The following is a 14,526-nucleotide window of genomic DNA, read 5'->3' as shown; positions in this document are numbered from 1 at the left end:
CGCATCGGGCTCTCTGCTCAGAGGACAGCCTGCTTCCCCCTCTCTCTCTGCCTGCCTCTCTGCCTACTTGTGATCTCTGTCAAACAAATAAATAAAATCTTTAAAAAAAATTAATTCCGTAAATATACAGTTTTCCTGAGTTCTGTGAGCTGTTCTAGCAAATGACTGATCCTGAGCAGGGGGTCATGGGAACCCTCAGTTTGTAGACAAATCAGACAGAAGCCATGGCTGTTCTGGGGACACTAACTTGCGACTGTCTGAAGTCGGGGGGATGCAGCCTTAGGGCACTGAGCCCTTAACCTAATTTAGTTAAGGTCTGTGCTAACTCTGGTTAGTGTCAGAATTGGATTAAATCACAGGACGCCCAGTTGGTGTCCGCCGAGACTTAGAGAATTGGCTTGGTATGGAAAAATCCTAGCCATCTATGTCAGAAGTGTTCCGGAAGTGTTGGTGTAAATAGTAGCAGAGGAAAACAAATTTTTTCGTAGAAAGAAAGAAAGATGAAAAGTGGAAAAAAGAATAACAAGTTTGTTTGTTTGTTTTCTTTCGACACCCAAAAGAGATCACACAACAGGCAGGTTGTAGAAAAGAAAAATCAAAATCCGAATTCTTCTGATATAAAGCTCAGGTCTCAAGACCCACTGAGGCATTTACTACACGAACACTAGAGTGCCTCCTCCTGAGTTCACGGATCCAAAATCACCTGCCCACTTGTGTTGTGTATTTTGTGGGGGATACTAACTGCACAAAAATGGCAAAGTGATCAGAAAAAAAAAAAAAAAAAACCTCTGCATTTAGTATTCAGTGAGGATTCTAAATGTACTTTTACCATCAACTCCCCGTTTTTTTACTTCTCACTTGATAACTCTGGTTAGAAGAATCATTTTTATTCTTCCAACTCTTACTTAAATTACGCATTTATTCATTGCTTGGGTTATTTTTTGAGATTTTTATCAATTTAACAACAGGGTATTTTGTTCCTCAACTCATTTTGCATTTATAGAATTAATTTTTTTTAAGATTTTATTTTTTATTTATTTGATGGAGTGAGAGAGAGAGTGCGCGCGCACAAGTAGGGGGAGTGGGAGAGGCGGGCTTCTCAGCAGGAAACCCTATTTATAGAATTCTTAGAGAAGAGTTCCTTTCAGGTAGTTTCGTTTTTAAGCAAGGACATTTGCACAGCAGACTGACTCACTGAATTAAAATATGGGTGTGGTAGGGGCGCCTGGGTGGCTCAGTGGTTTAAGCCTCTGCCTTCAGCTCAGGTCATGATCTCGGGATCCTGGGATCGAGCCCCACATCGGGCTCTCTGCTCAGCGGGCTCTGCCTGCCTCTCTGCCTACTTGTGATCTCTCTCTATCAAATAAATAAATAAAAATCTTTAAAAAAAAAATATGGGTGTGGTATAAAAGCTTCATGAATATACTCATGCAATTTTTAAAGATTTTATTTATTTAACAGAGAGAGAGAGAGAACAAGCAGGGGGAGCAGCAGAGGGAGAGAGAGAAGCAGGCCCCTGGCTGGGCAGGGAGCCCAATGTGGGGTTCGATCCCAGGACCCAGAGATCATGACCTGAACCGAAGGTAGATGCTTAACTGACTGAACCACCGAGGCGCCCCCTATACTCATGCAGTTTTATTTGTAGCTCTTGTTTAACAGTGGAGAAATAGGACTTGGGAGAGCACAAACACTTAGCATATTGATACACAGTAAGGCAACCAGGTTTGATTTCCACCTTCTGCTATCACCTTTAGCGATACTACCTTTACAGGGCAAGTTTAGGAAGAAAAACAAAAACAAAAACCAAGGGAAAAAAATTCTTCTTCTCTGATAGTAATTCTGAGACTATGAAAGTTTTTAATGACTTTCTGACAAACATATTCATAGCAACATGTTTTATTCTAGGCCAAGCATGCATTTTATAGGAATTACTTCATTTGATCCTTGAAACACCCAAGAGGTAGGTACTGTTATTATCCCCACTTTACAGATGGGGAATGTGAAAGGTTAAGAAGCCATCCACTAAGCCATTAATAAGCGGAGTCCTGGTAATCTAACTCCACAGACCTCATTCTTAAACCCTGTGCTATCCTGCATTATTCTTTTCTGTTATTTCATTCAAAACGATTTTCTATACTCTCACCCCCACGTACGAATGAGGAAAAGACATTTATCTAAAACTACTTCTCTTCGCTAGAATATAAGCTCCAGGAGAGCCAAGGCTTCTCTTTATGTATATTGCTAAGTCTCCAACTTCAACAACTGTGCCTAGTTCAGAGCATGCCTTTAATAAATATGTTTTGAATGAACAGATGAGGGGAAAGTTCTGGCTTTCCTAAGAGAATATGTTCAGAGTGACGAGCAAACTTGATAGAGGACCAATTAGTTTAAGAATTCCCACAGTCTTGGTCGCCGGGGTGGCTCAGTCGGTCAAGCATCTGCCTTTCGCTCAGGCCATGGGGATTGCTCAACAGCAAGTTGGCCTCTCCCTCTCCCTCTATGATCTCTCTCGCTTTCACTCTCTCAAACAAGTAAATAAAATCTTAAAAAAAAAAAAAAGAATTTCCATGGTTTTGTGTAAGAAAGCAAGCAAGCGTAAGCTAGTTACCTTTCTCTCTTTTATATTTTTCTATCTTTCTCACAAGGTTAGGCACAACTCTTCTGCAGAGATCCTCCAGTAACTTCAGATTATCTTCATCTATTTGACCTTGTCTCTCCAGATATGCCAGGAAACTTAGCGAGGTCTGCAAGAGAATCAATGGAATCACATTTACTTGCCTTCTGATGATGCATTCATTCCTTAAAGATTACCTGCATGGCCCCTAGTCACCAGATTTTGCAATGATGAATAAGGAATGGTGCTTGTCCCTGAGGAGTTCAATAATATGGGGGGAAGAGGTATGACCAAGTAAATTATCTATATTAATAACAAATACCAAATATATATAACTCACTACATACCAGACAGTGCTTGCTTGACCTCAAAAACAAGCCAGTAAGGCTAGATACTATATAACCCCTAGTTAATTTAGTTTTTTGAAAATAATTTAAAATATTTGAATTTAAAAATATTTAAATTCAATTAATTAACATAAAATGTATTATTTGTTTCAGGGTGTAAATCCCCATTTTAAAGGTGAGATAACTGGGGTTCAACAACTTGTGCAGTAAGTGGCAGAGCTGGTATCTGAACCCTGGCAGTCTGATGTCAAAGTCTCTCTTACTGGTCCTTGGGCTACACAGCCTCTGACTCACATCTGTAAATGATACACTTAGATTAGGGTGGCGACAAAACAGAGGCACCAAAGAAACTAGGGGCAAATAGTCAGGATTTTTTTTTTAAGATTTTATTTATTTGACAAACAGAGATCACAAGTAGGCAGAGAGGCAGGCAGAGAGAGAGCGGGAGAAGCAGGCTCCCTGCCGAGAAGAGAGCCCTCGATCCCAGGACCTGGGATCATGACCTGAGCCGAAGGCAGAGGTTTTAACCCACTGAGTCACCGAGGCGCCACAAATAGTCAGTATTTTAAAAGAAAAAAAAAAAAAAACTCTTAAATGCTGCTGGAAAAAAAGAACAAATTGGCTAGTATTATTTTATTTTATTTTTATTTATTTTTTGGCTAGTATTATTTTATTTTATTATTTTTTTAAGATTTTATTTATTTATTTGACAGAAAGAGATCACAAGTAGACAGAGAGGTAGGAAGAGAGAGAGAGAGGGAAGCAGGCTCCCTGCTGAGCAGAGAGCCCAATGTGGGACTCAATCCCAGGACCCTGAGATCATGACCCGAGCCGAAGGCAGCAGCTTAACCCACTGAGCCACCCAGGCGCCCCTGGCTAGCATTATTTTAATATTGAATTACACGTAGGGTGGAAAGCACCACAATCTTTTCAAAAAATAGGGCTTTTCAGCATATTAAGCCAGTTATGAAAACATATATACAAATGAACTCACATTAGAGCCCACAGAAAGGAGTAAGTCATCAAAAGTAAACCTCTGAACACCATCTCACTGTGTCCATGAACATCAACAGGATGGGAACTGGGAAGAGGTCTCCAGACATATGGGACCGTTGAACAGCTGAAAAGGGACTGTGTTAAGGAGCATTGAGAAGGAGGCTTGAGTACAAACCTCGAGTAAGAGCGAGGTCATGACTGGAACAGGCAGCTGGTGTGGGCCCAGGCAAACACGGACAGACACACAGTATGTGAGGAGTTTAGCATGTGTCCCATGCATCAAGGAGTGGCCGTGGTAGTTTTTAAGAATAGTAATGTGAACGCATTTGCTTTTGAGTAGAAGTCTTGAAACAGGTTGGGGGAGGAAGGGGATTAGAGAGAAAATATTGGCAGTAAGATTAAACACTCTGGCAAAGAGGGGATCCAGACCTGGTCCGAAGCCAGTGTGCTGGGAAACACAGAGGCAGCACTGGGTTTGAGAAACATTTCTGAAATAGAACTTGGTGAGTCGTGGAACTCAGTCTGAGGTGGGTGATGAAATGAAGAAAGAATCGAAAATACCACTCATTTATTCACAGTTCATACAGGCACAAAGCAGGCTTCGCACAAGCTGTGCATGGAGGGGATTCTTGAAGGATGACTAGGTCTTCGTTGCCAACACGGAAAAGGACATTCCTTTGCCATGCTGGCAATGGAAAAGAAAAGGCAAAATAAACCACATGCGGAAATGAATGTGAAACTAAAATCCTGGTTACGAGGAGTTTTGTGTTGCCTTCAGCAAGAGGTTTCTCTGTTAGGAAGGAAGCTAATGTCACATTGAAGTGTCCTGAATCGTGACCCAGAGTTGAGTTAGCGGAGAAAGAGTATATACAAACTATCCTTTCAAGAAGTTTGGCAGTAGAGGGAACCAGGGAGACCGAGCAGTAACATAGGATGAGGAAGGGTTCAAGAGAGATTATAAATTTTTTTCAAAGATTTTTATTTTTAAGTAATCTCTACACCCAATGTGGGGCTTGAACTTACAACCCCAAGATCAAGAGTCAAATGCCCTACCAAAAGAGCCAGCCAGGCGCCCCGGACAGATTATAATTTAAGAAATTCCAGGGGCGCCTGGGTGGCTCAGTGGGTTAAGTCTCTGCCCTCAGCTCAGGTCGTGATCTCAGGGTCCTGGGATCAAGCCCTGTTTTGGGCTCTCTGCTCAGCGGGGAGCCTGCTTCCCCCTCTCTCTCTCTGCCTGTCAAATAAATAAATAAAATCTTAAAAAGAAAAATTCCAGAGACAAGGAGGAGAGCCAAAAAGGCAAAGAAGAGTATGTGTCCTCCCATGCAGCCCTAGCACTACCCATTGCTTGCCCGGGAGTCAAGCAGAAGACAGAGCGGGTACGGAAGGATTCCTCCAGAACTGACCAGCTGGGCAAAAGGCTCAGAGGGGAACCACCACACAAAGTTCTGCGGTAGGTCACATGCAAATGAGCTCTTACTGAACCTTAAAACAGAAACCCTACCTTTTTTTTAAAAGATTTTATTTATTTATTTGCCAGAGAGAGAGAGACAGAGAGAACACAGGCAGGCAGAGTGGCAGCAGAGGCAGAGGGAGAAGCAGGCTCCCCGCCAAGCAAGGAGCCTAATGTGGGACTCGATCCCAGGACGCTGGGATCATGACCTGAGCCGAAGGCAGCCTCTTAACCAACTCAGCCACCCAGGCGTCCCAACAGAAACCCTATTTTTTTTTTTAAGATTTATTTATTTATTTATTTATTTATTTATTTGACAGACAGAGATCACAAGTAGGCAGAGAAGCAAGCAGAGAGAGAGGAGGAAGCAGGCTCCCTGCAAGAGAGAGCCCAACGCGGGGCTCGATCCCAGGACGCTGGGATCATGACCTGAGCCGAAGGCAGAGGCTTTAACCCACTGAGCCACCCAGGCGTCCCAACAGAAACCCTATTTTTGACAGCATCCTACCGAGAGGAAGAAAAGGGACTAAGACATGATTCTAGAAGCAATGATGGGAGTTCTTCATACTGTGAAGACTGTTTATGACATGTTTGGTCAATGACACCTTCTACACACACACACACACACACACACACACACGATCGAAAAGGACTCTATTTTAAGAACACCACTCCAGTGAATACTAGCAGGAAGTGCCTGAAAGCTCTTGTTCTGCTGCTTTGCTAAGCTCGTAGATTTGGGTGTGGTTTCCTTTACATCCAACGTTCATTTGATTACTACCCAGAGAGCAAATTTCCAGCATGTTCTGGAACGGGTGAAGGCAGCCAGATGCCTATGAATTTGTAGGAAAGTTATCAAAAGGAATCCTAGAACACTCTACAAAGGTCATTTTTCTAACTCGAGAGAGACGGTGTGCATTTAGAACCCTTCCCTTTTGACTGAGGCAAGTTCAGGCCCTCCCCACCCAGCTGCTAAGCAATTGATTTCCGGCAGATAACACAGCCTTGTTAAGCCCTGGTACCAAAACTCCTCGGCGCTGCTTAGAGATGGTCCTTTCTGCACTTCAGGAACACCCAATAGAGATCAGCCTGGATTTTCTAAGGTATATAACTCAGCCACAGTTCTCACATGAAGAAATAGATCTCCTCTGGAATAAAGCTGAGATCATTTGGAGCTCAAGCAGGGTACTCTTCCTGGAATCTGACCGGCTATTCTCACAGTTCTATGCCACGGGGAAATACAGTGATTGTTCCTTTTACTGCTGTGCTGAACGAGAAAAGCAAAAATTGTTTGGCTACGTGAGCAGAGGCCTTCATTGACAAAAGCTAATATAGCAGGGGGCAAAACGTCAGAATGCTTCTGGCCACAAACCACAGATGCCAGCAAGCTAAGGTCTAAGACCCCTGGAGGAAGTGCAGAAAGAAATACACTCCCCGGTTTTTCCTAGTGCAAAATCGTGGCTTGGTGTGGAGCACACCAGGAACTCCTGCCTATCTCTTCATCCACCCCCACCCCGTCCCCACCCGACGTGCGGAGTAAGAACTTCTGTTTATGACACACGGAGAGATTGAACTAGAGGGAGTGGTTCCGTTTATTTTTATAAACCCAGAGACTGTGGAAATTGTGAAAGACTGCTCTATTATCAGAATAACTCAGACAGCTTTTCAAACTATAGGAAATCTAATGCTGAGACATCTGGCCTCTGAATCCAGCTGCCGGTTTATAGGAAATGCACAAGACCGAGGAGCGAGCTGAACCGTACCCAGCGCATGCCATCAGCAAAACTCAGACTGGGGGAAATCCTACCCACCAGTTGTCCTGGGCTTCTTCAACAGATCAATGTTAAGACAAAGAAAGAAAGGGGTTGGAGGAAGAGTTAAACCCGTAGATTAAAAAACGCTCAAAAAAACTGTCCAATACTAAACTTGACATCTAGGGTTACACAAGTAAATGATAAAACCATAAAGAAACATCAGAACGTTGCTACTATAAAAGCCAGGATAGTGGTTCTTCTAGGAGATGGGAGGGGTTGTGATTGGAATGGGGTCACTGGGGCAGGTTTCTAGACTGACTGGCAAAATTCAAATTCTTGACTTGGGTGATGATTTCTAAGGATGCAACTTACAATAATTCATTAATCTGTATGTTTGTTTTATGTCTTTTTTAATACTAGTGTCTTGTTGGGTTTTTCTTAAAGAACAAAAAGATAAAAGGAAAAGGGAAAAAGTGTAAAAACAAAAACAGAAATATACCAGACCTCTCAGGGGCTATTTAAGGGAGAAAATCAGTAGATTCTGACAAATGGTAAGTAAGAATAAGAATGTTCGCCATGGGGGCGCCTGGGTGGCTCAGTGGGTTAAAGCCTCTGCGTTCGGCTCAGGTCGTGATCCCAGGGTCCTGGGATCCAGCCCCGCATCGGGGTCTCTGCTCGGTGGGGAGCCTGCCTCTTCCTCTCTCTCTCTGCCTGCCTCTCTGCCTACTTGTAATCTCTGTCTGTCAAATAAAATAAATAAAATCTTTTGTAAAAAATTGGATTTAAATCATCATCTTTAAAAAAAAAAAAATGTTCACCATGGATCTCTGCACATCCCATCGAGGTGGCTTAGTTCATCCTGCTAATCTCTCCAGTCAGTCATCGTAAAAACATATAAACAGAAAGGGTTCAGGCCATTTTCTCAGAAAGAGAAAAGAAAGACTGTATCATCCCATTCGTTTATGCTTTCCATGATTTTGTAACAGATTCTACAAGCTTCTGGACCCATAATGAGTTAAGACTCAGTCCCCAACCCCACAGAACCCACAACCAACCACTGGGAGCCTCAAGCGATGACTAATCAAAAGACACAGAGGCTAAAAACCCTGAGGGCTCAGAAGAGGCAAAAAGACCTGGAAGACCGTGAGCAAGGTAAGTAGAATGAACCTCCTCACTCTACAGGTCAGACATCAGGAAACATATTTAATGAATTACTCACATAGTCCTCATATAAGAAGATCTCAGGAGAATGTGATATGGGGGAGGGAGGCTATGAATGCAAGGGAGGCTCTAGAGAGGTGGGTGATATTCACATTCCTAAGTTGCGTGGGGGAGGGGTTTGAGGCTGTTCACTTTGTACTACGTTTCCTAACTTCCGTACACGTTACTTGTTTTTCAGGGTGTTATCAGATGTCACATAACTTAAAACCTAATAAACATAGCCATTGAACAGCACAATTATTAAGTGATGTTATGGGGGAAAATTTGAAAAGTGGCTCCTTTCCCAACTTAACTAACTTGCTTGTTACAAGTTGATATTAGAATCAAAAGAAAAACATATAAAGTTCTGAGGCCTGGAAGAGAGAACTGTTGCTACTTTCTTACTCTTAAATGTGACCCCTATAGCAATATGGTTAATAGACAGCAATTATGTTATTATTAAAACTACTACTATTAGTTCAAAACACCTGTATAGCCCTCTACAAAGCACATCCTCAAACATGTTTCATTTGATTTTCACAATAACCCTACACGGGAGATAATGCAAAGTTCCTCAAAAGAACACGCAGGGTCAGGGCACCTGGGTGGCTCAGTCGGTTGGGCGGATCATGATCAGATCCCAGGGTCCCGGATCAAGCCTCACACTGGGCTCCCTGCTCAGTAGAGAGCCTGCTTCTCCCTCTTCCTCTGCTTGCTGCTCTGCCTACTTCTGTTCTCTATCTCTCTGTCAAATAAATAAATATATTAAGATAAATCTAAAAAAAAGAAGAAAAAGAAGAACACACAAGGCCCCTATGTAGATCATCAATGCCCCATTCCCACTCCGCCATGATTTCCCACCCCCTCACTTCCACACTTTTCTCTATGGAAAAACACAATGGGTGCCAACAGCAGTTAACCACTTATTACCTGATGACCAGGTGCCCAATTTTACCCACATCATGTTGACTAATTCTCCCAACAGTCTCAGAAGGAAAGGATGGGATTGTTGACAATATGGCACGTGAGAAAACAGAGGCTCAGAAAGCTTCCATCACTCACTTCCCGTCGAGGCGTTAGAACCGGGACTAGAATCCAGGCCCACCAAGCACCAAAGTCAATGTTCCCAAGCACTGTATGACATCATCTTCAGCAAATAAAATCCCTTCCTGAAAACCCCAGCACATTCCCGACACAGATTACTGCAGAGCTCCCAAATACCCAACTCTCTATGACCCACTTACCATCTGGATTTTGGGAATCGAGTCCCTCTGAAGGAAGATCATGTTCTTTAAGTTATCTGAGCTGATGCTTTCTGACAGTTCGTAGAGCAGCTTTCTAAGACATACATCCAGAGAGACAAAACCTCAGACTTGCAGAGAACAGTACAGTAAATAAGTGCATTTTTACAAATATTCTTTCTCACGGGAGTGAGTAGACAATTTGGAATCCCACTGTATAGATTCAAAACTAAAACTCTGACCTTTAAGTGGCCTGTTACATTAGGTTAACACAATAAGGGGACATCGGGGTGGCAAAGTCCGTTAAGTCTCTGACTCTTGATTTCGGCTCAGGTCATGATCTCAGGGTCGTGAGATCCAGCCCTGCATGGGGCTCCGCACTGAGCATGGAATCTGCTTAAGATTCTCTGTCTCTGGTGCCTGGGTCAGTCAGTGGGTTGAGCCTCTGCCTTCAGCTCAGGTCATGGTCTCAGGGTCCTGGAATCGAGCCCCGCATCAGGCTCTCTGCTCAGCGGAGAGCCTGCTTCCCCCTCTCTCTCTGCCTGCCTCCCTGCCTACTTGTGATCTCTCTCTCTCTGAATAAACAAATAAAATCTAAAAAAAAATAAGATTCTCTGTCTCCCTCTCCCTGTGCCCTCCCCCTCCGCCCTTCCCCCAACGCCCATGCACGCACATAGGCATTCTCTCTCTCTCTCCCAAAAAATAAACTAAGATTAAAAGTAAAACAAAATTTTAAAAGATAACACAATAAGCAGTAGAGGCAGGCTCAAGAATCAACTATACTGTGTTACATATCTGAAAGTTGCTAAAGAGTGGGTTTTTAAATTTCCATGAAAAAAAATTTGTAACCAAATGTGGTGACAAATGTCAGATTTTCTACGGTGATCATTTCACAATACATACATATATCAAATCATGATGTTGTACAACTAAAATTATCATAATGTTATAGGTCAATTACATCTCAATTACAAGTAAAAAATCTTAACTAAATAAAAGTGTGTTATCTAAGGTCTAACCCATGATAGACCTGATGCCTGTACGTCACCCCATACAGATACAAAATACAAATAAAATACAAAAAACATATAAATACAAAATATCTGTATTTTACTTCTCTGGGTTTCACCCAAAAATGTATAAAAATTTAAACAGGACATGGCATAAATGATGTCCCTCCCTACCCCAGAGACATATCTTTTTTCATTTTGTTTATCTGGCCACAAGAACTCAGGCCTTCCCTCTTCTCGAGTGCCCAGTGACTCACAGGAAGGGCTGTCTGGGAATGAGGAGGGTACAAGAAAAAAAGCGAAGACCCGCCGTGCAGAGGCCAGCTTCCTTTGGCAGTGAGAAGCCAACCAGAGAAAGCCACTTCCAGGCCCAGAGTGGGGCGTTGAAAAGCCCCACTTCGGGGGCGCCTGGGTGGCTCAGTCAGTTAAGCATCTGCCTTCAGCTCAGGTCATGATCCCAGGGTCCTCGGATGGAGCCCCCCATCGGGCTCCCTGTTCAGTGGGAAGCTGCCCTCTGCCTCTGCCTCCTGCTCCAATGCTTGTGCGCCCTCTCTCCCTCTCTGTCAAATAAATAAAATCTTTTTTTTAAAAAAAGTGAAAAGCCCCACTTTGAAAACCTCTCATCTCAAGAGTACCTGACCCAGAGAGATCTGGTTTAGAAACACCGTCACCCAAGGACGGAGATAAGAAAAAGGGCAGAATTCCAGCCTCCTTTCAAAGCTCAGGGGCCTGAGTGAACACTACCTCGATGGAAACCCCCCCACCCTTCCCACCCCCACCTCACTGTCTTGATCACAGAGGCCCTCCTCACCTGAACAGAGAGACCCTCCCTCGGGTGGGCAGCAAACTTTCCACTTGCTCCTTGGTTTGGTTGAGGAGGCGCAGCAACGATTTCTGCTTGATCAGGTAGAGGAGTTCCGCCAGGAAGAAGGAGTCTTCCTCGCTCAGCTGCTCCTCTGCCAACAGATGATCAAAGATGTCGGAGGCCGAGCTGGCCTTCTCCAGCTCCTTGTGGGAGATGCAGTCTCGGCAGAGAAACTTCAAGGCCTCCACATCTTGGCTCCCCAGCTTTGAATCAATAGTCAGAAGCTTCCCCCGGAAGTTTGATTGACCATTATCATCTGAAGAGAAACTCAGACTTCGACATTGAGATGCCATGGCCAGCCTGAAGGAGACAGAGGTGGGGCAGTCACGAGAGAGGAAGTATACACGGAACCCCAACTCCCCAGGCCTCCTCTGTTCCAGGCATGAGACGTTCCCCCAAGTGCTGAAAAATAAATATTCCTACGAACTCCCTTCAAAACCCAATAGCCAAAAAAATGAGCCCCACACTTGCGTGGTGACCCTTCTGGCGGTCTGGAGGGAGGTTTCTTGGGAATCTAATTTACCGTCACTTCTCCCAAATCAAAATGGCCCTGGTGAGAGTGAGTCAAAACGGAGGATGACAAAGCACAATGTCTCCCGGTTAGAACTCTTCACTCATTCCCACCAAAAGGCAGAAACAGCGCTTCGACTCATGCCTTTCATTTTAGAAATCAAGCAGTCTGGGGGGTTATAACTCAGAAGTGTCCATTAATCTAAGAACAACCACAATGGGACAGGTCCATATAGCACAAAAAGAGAAGCCACAATCCTAGACCCCAAAAGAAAGGGTGGTTTTAGTTAAGAGTTGCTCAAAACAACAAAGGAAGTCACAAATCACTAAATGAGTATTTCCACCTGTTCAGTTCCTAAAGTTCATATGGTATTTTCTACACTAAATTCCATTCTAATCAGAGGAGGAATGAACTGATAAAATTTTTCACTGTAATATTATTCGTTCTATAAGGCTTCAAGGCATATATTCTCTTTGCAAGACTTGGCTACTTAGAAATAAGAGACCACTTTCCAAAGGAAAGAGAACATAACAAAAAAACAACATCAGTAACAAAGAGCAGCTATTTCTAGGTGGTATAAACACAAACACTCTTAATTCTCTTTTTGTCTCCTGAGTTTTCCAGATTTTATGCAACGAACACGTTACTTTTATTGCTAGAAAAATTAAACAGAGGAGCGTCTGGCTGGCTCAGTAGGTAGAGCCTATGACTCGATCTCAGGGTTGTGAGCCTAAGTCCCATACTCGGTGTGCTGCTTACTTAGAGAAAGACGGAGGCGGAGATGGAGAAAGAAAACCGAAAATAGTGTTTTTTTTTTTTTAAGATTTATTTGAAATCTTTTTTTTTTTTTTTTTAAAGAGAGGGTGAGAGGGAACACAAGCAGGGGGAGTGGATGAGGGAGAAGCAGGCTTCCCGCTAAGCGGGGAGTGGGAAGTGGGACTCGATCTCAAGACCCCCGGCTCATGACCTGAGCCTAAGGCAAACGCTTAACGACTGACTCACCCAGGCGCCCCGGAAAAGGTATTTTCAATGTGATCATCCATGGGGTCTTCCCTTCTAGGAGTAGCCTGTGATACCAGAAACCCAACCAATGGCCTCTCGGAGACGGCTTCCTAAGGTATTCTAAGGGATCACAGGCTCGCCCTGCAGTTTCCCCCAAATTCCAACCTCCCGTCGGCTAGACTTTGTCTAACTGGAAGTGGCCAGACTTTGTCTGCATTTATGGACTAGCAAATTCCCGCCCATAAAAGTCTGTGTTAGAGCTTTCCTGGGGCTTTTTAAATCGTCATTCTCCCCGGCACAGCTAGTAAATGCAGGCAGCGATCGTGCCATCGGCCACGGGAGGTTCTGCAAATGTCTGTGACTAAGGCAAGGACCGAGGCTAGAGTGCAAGACCTCCGCAGGGGAAAGGTGCTGATCGCATACCTTCAGGTCCAACTCCCTTGATCCTCTGGAAGTAAATGGTTCCGGGGGAAATTGCCTGAAAATAAAGTTTTTAAAAAATTAGAATCTTCTGCGTAATCCAAGTTCCAGGGAAGTTGTCACTTGCGCGGGAAGAGAACTCAGGACTTGCTGCCTCTGCAAGCGAAAAGTGGATGGTCCGCTTCGGCAGCTTTGTAACATACTTCCTGCCTACGTCACCGCTGCCCGGCCGCCTCCCCCCCCCCCACCCCCTCCCGGTGTAGACGAACCCTGGCAGACAGCGCCTCCTAGAGGCAAGAGCCTCGACTTTCCACGATTGGGCTGCTCGGGACTTTCCCAGTTTATACCGAGGGTTCCTGCAAATGAACTTTTGAAAGGCCCTAAGAGTTCTAGGCATTCCCTTGGATCACTGAGGTTGATGAATCAAAGAAGAAAGAAAGAAAAAGAGAGAGAGAGAGAAAGAGAAAGAAAGAAGGAAAGAAGGAAGAGAGAAGGAAAGAAAGAGAGAAAGAAAGAAAGAGAGAAAGAAAAGGAAGGGAAGAAGGAAGAAAAAAGAAAGGAGAAAGAGTTTATTTTCCTAACCATCTCCTTCCCCAAACTCACTTAACCTTTAAAAATAAAACCCAAAAAGCTCAGGAAATAACTCTTTCTCAGCCATCTTAACTCTTTCTCAAAAAATTGTATGTGCAAATACAATTTTAAGACCGAGAAAACGGAGGTAGAGCTGGACTTTAGGCCCATTTGGAGATATCTGCAAGGAACCCATTAGCAGACAAAACTGATGAAGTCTTTGGCCTCACAGCACATTCAGTGCAGCAGGAAAGAGACTTTGAGGACATTATTTCTAAGAATAAAAACAATACCTCATACTTACATGGCAACTACCATGTGTGAAGCACCATTTTTTTTCACTTAATCATTCCAAGTGTCTAAGATACATATTATCAGCATGACCCCTTTTGTAAGATGTGAAAGCTAAGACACAGAAAGCTTAAGTAATTTGTCCAAGACCACATGGTGAACTAATGGGAAAGCCAAAATTTAAACCAGCAAATCTAGCTCTAAGTCACTACAGTATAATTCAGCCAATTCAAATGCACAGGGATCTGAGAA

At 43.7% G+C, this 14,526-nt stretch overlaps 1 protein-coding gene across 1 annotated transcript in view; it reads right to left on the bottom strand.

The window, feature by feature from the left end:
* Positions 1-13,609, bottom strand: part of CASP10 (caspase 10) — a 29,602-nt gene extending 15,993 nt beyond the window's left edge. The window contains exons 1-4 of the mRNA XM_045078552.1: positions 13,417-13,609; positions 11,427-11,780; positions 9,609-9,702; positions 2,609-2,744 (exon numbers count right to left, since the gene is read on the bottom strand). Coding sequence (XP_044934487.1) covers positions 2,609-2,744; positions 9,609-9,702; positions 11,427-11,773 — 577 coding nt within the window. The 5' untranslated portion in view covers positions 11,774-11,780; positions 13,417-13,609. The remainder of the gene's footprint in view (positions 1-2,608; positions 2,745-9,608; positions 9,703-11,426; positions 11,781-13,416) is intronic.
* Between the last annotated feature and the right edge of the window lie 917 nt (positions 13,610-14,526).

This window comes from Mustela putorius, unplaced genomic scaffold, assembly GCF_011764305.1.
Source record: "Mustela putorius furo isolate JIRA1106 unplaced genomic scaffold, ASM1176430v1.1 tig00000275_pilon_pilon_pilon, whole genome shotgun sequence".
Lineage (NCBI taxonomy): Eukaryota > Metazoa > Chordata > Mammalia > Carnivora > Mustelidae > Mustela > Mustela putorius.
Note: the sequence above shows the minus strand (reverse complement) of the source record. Positions and strands in the feature narration are given on the sequence as shown.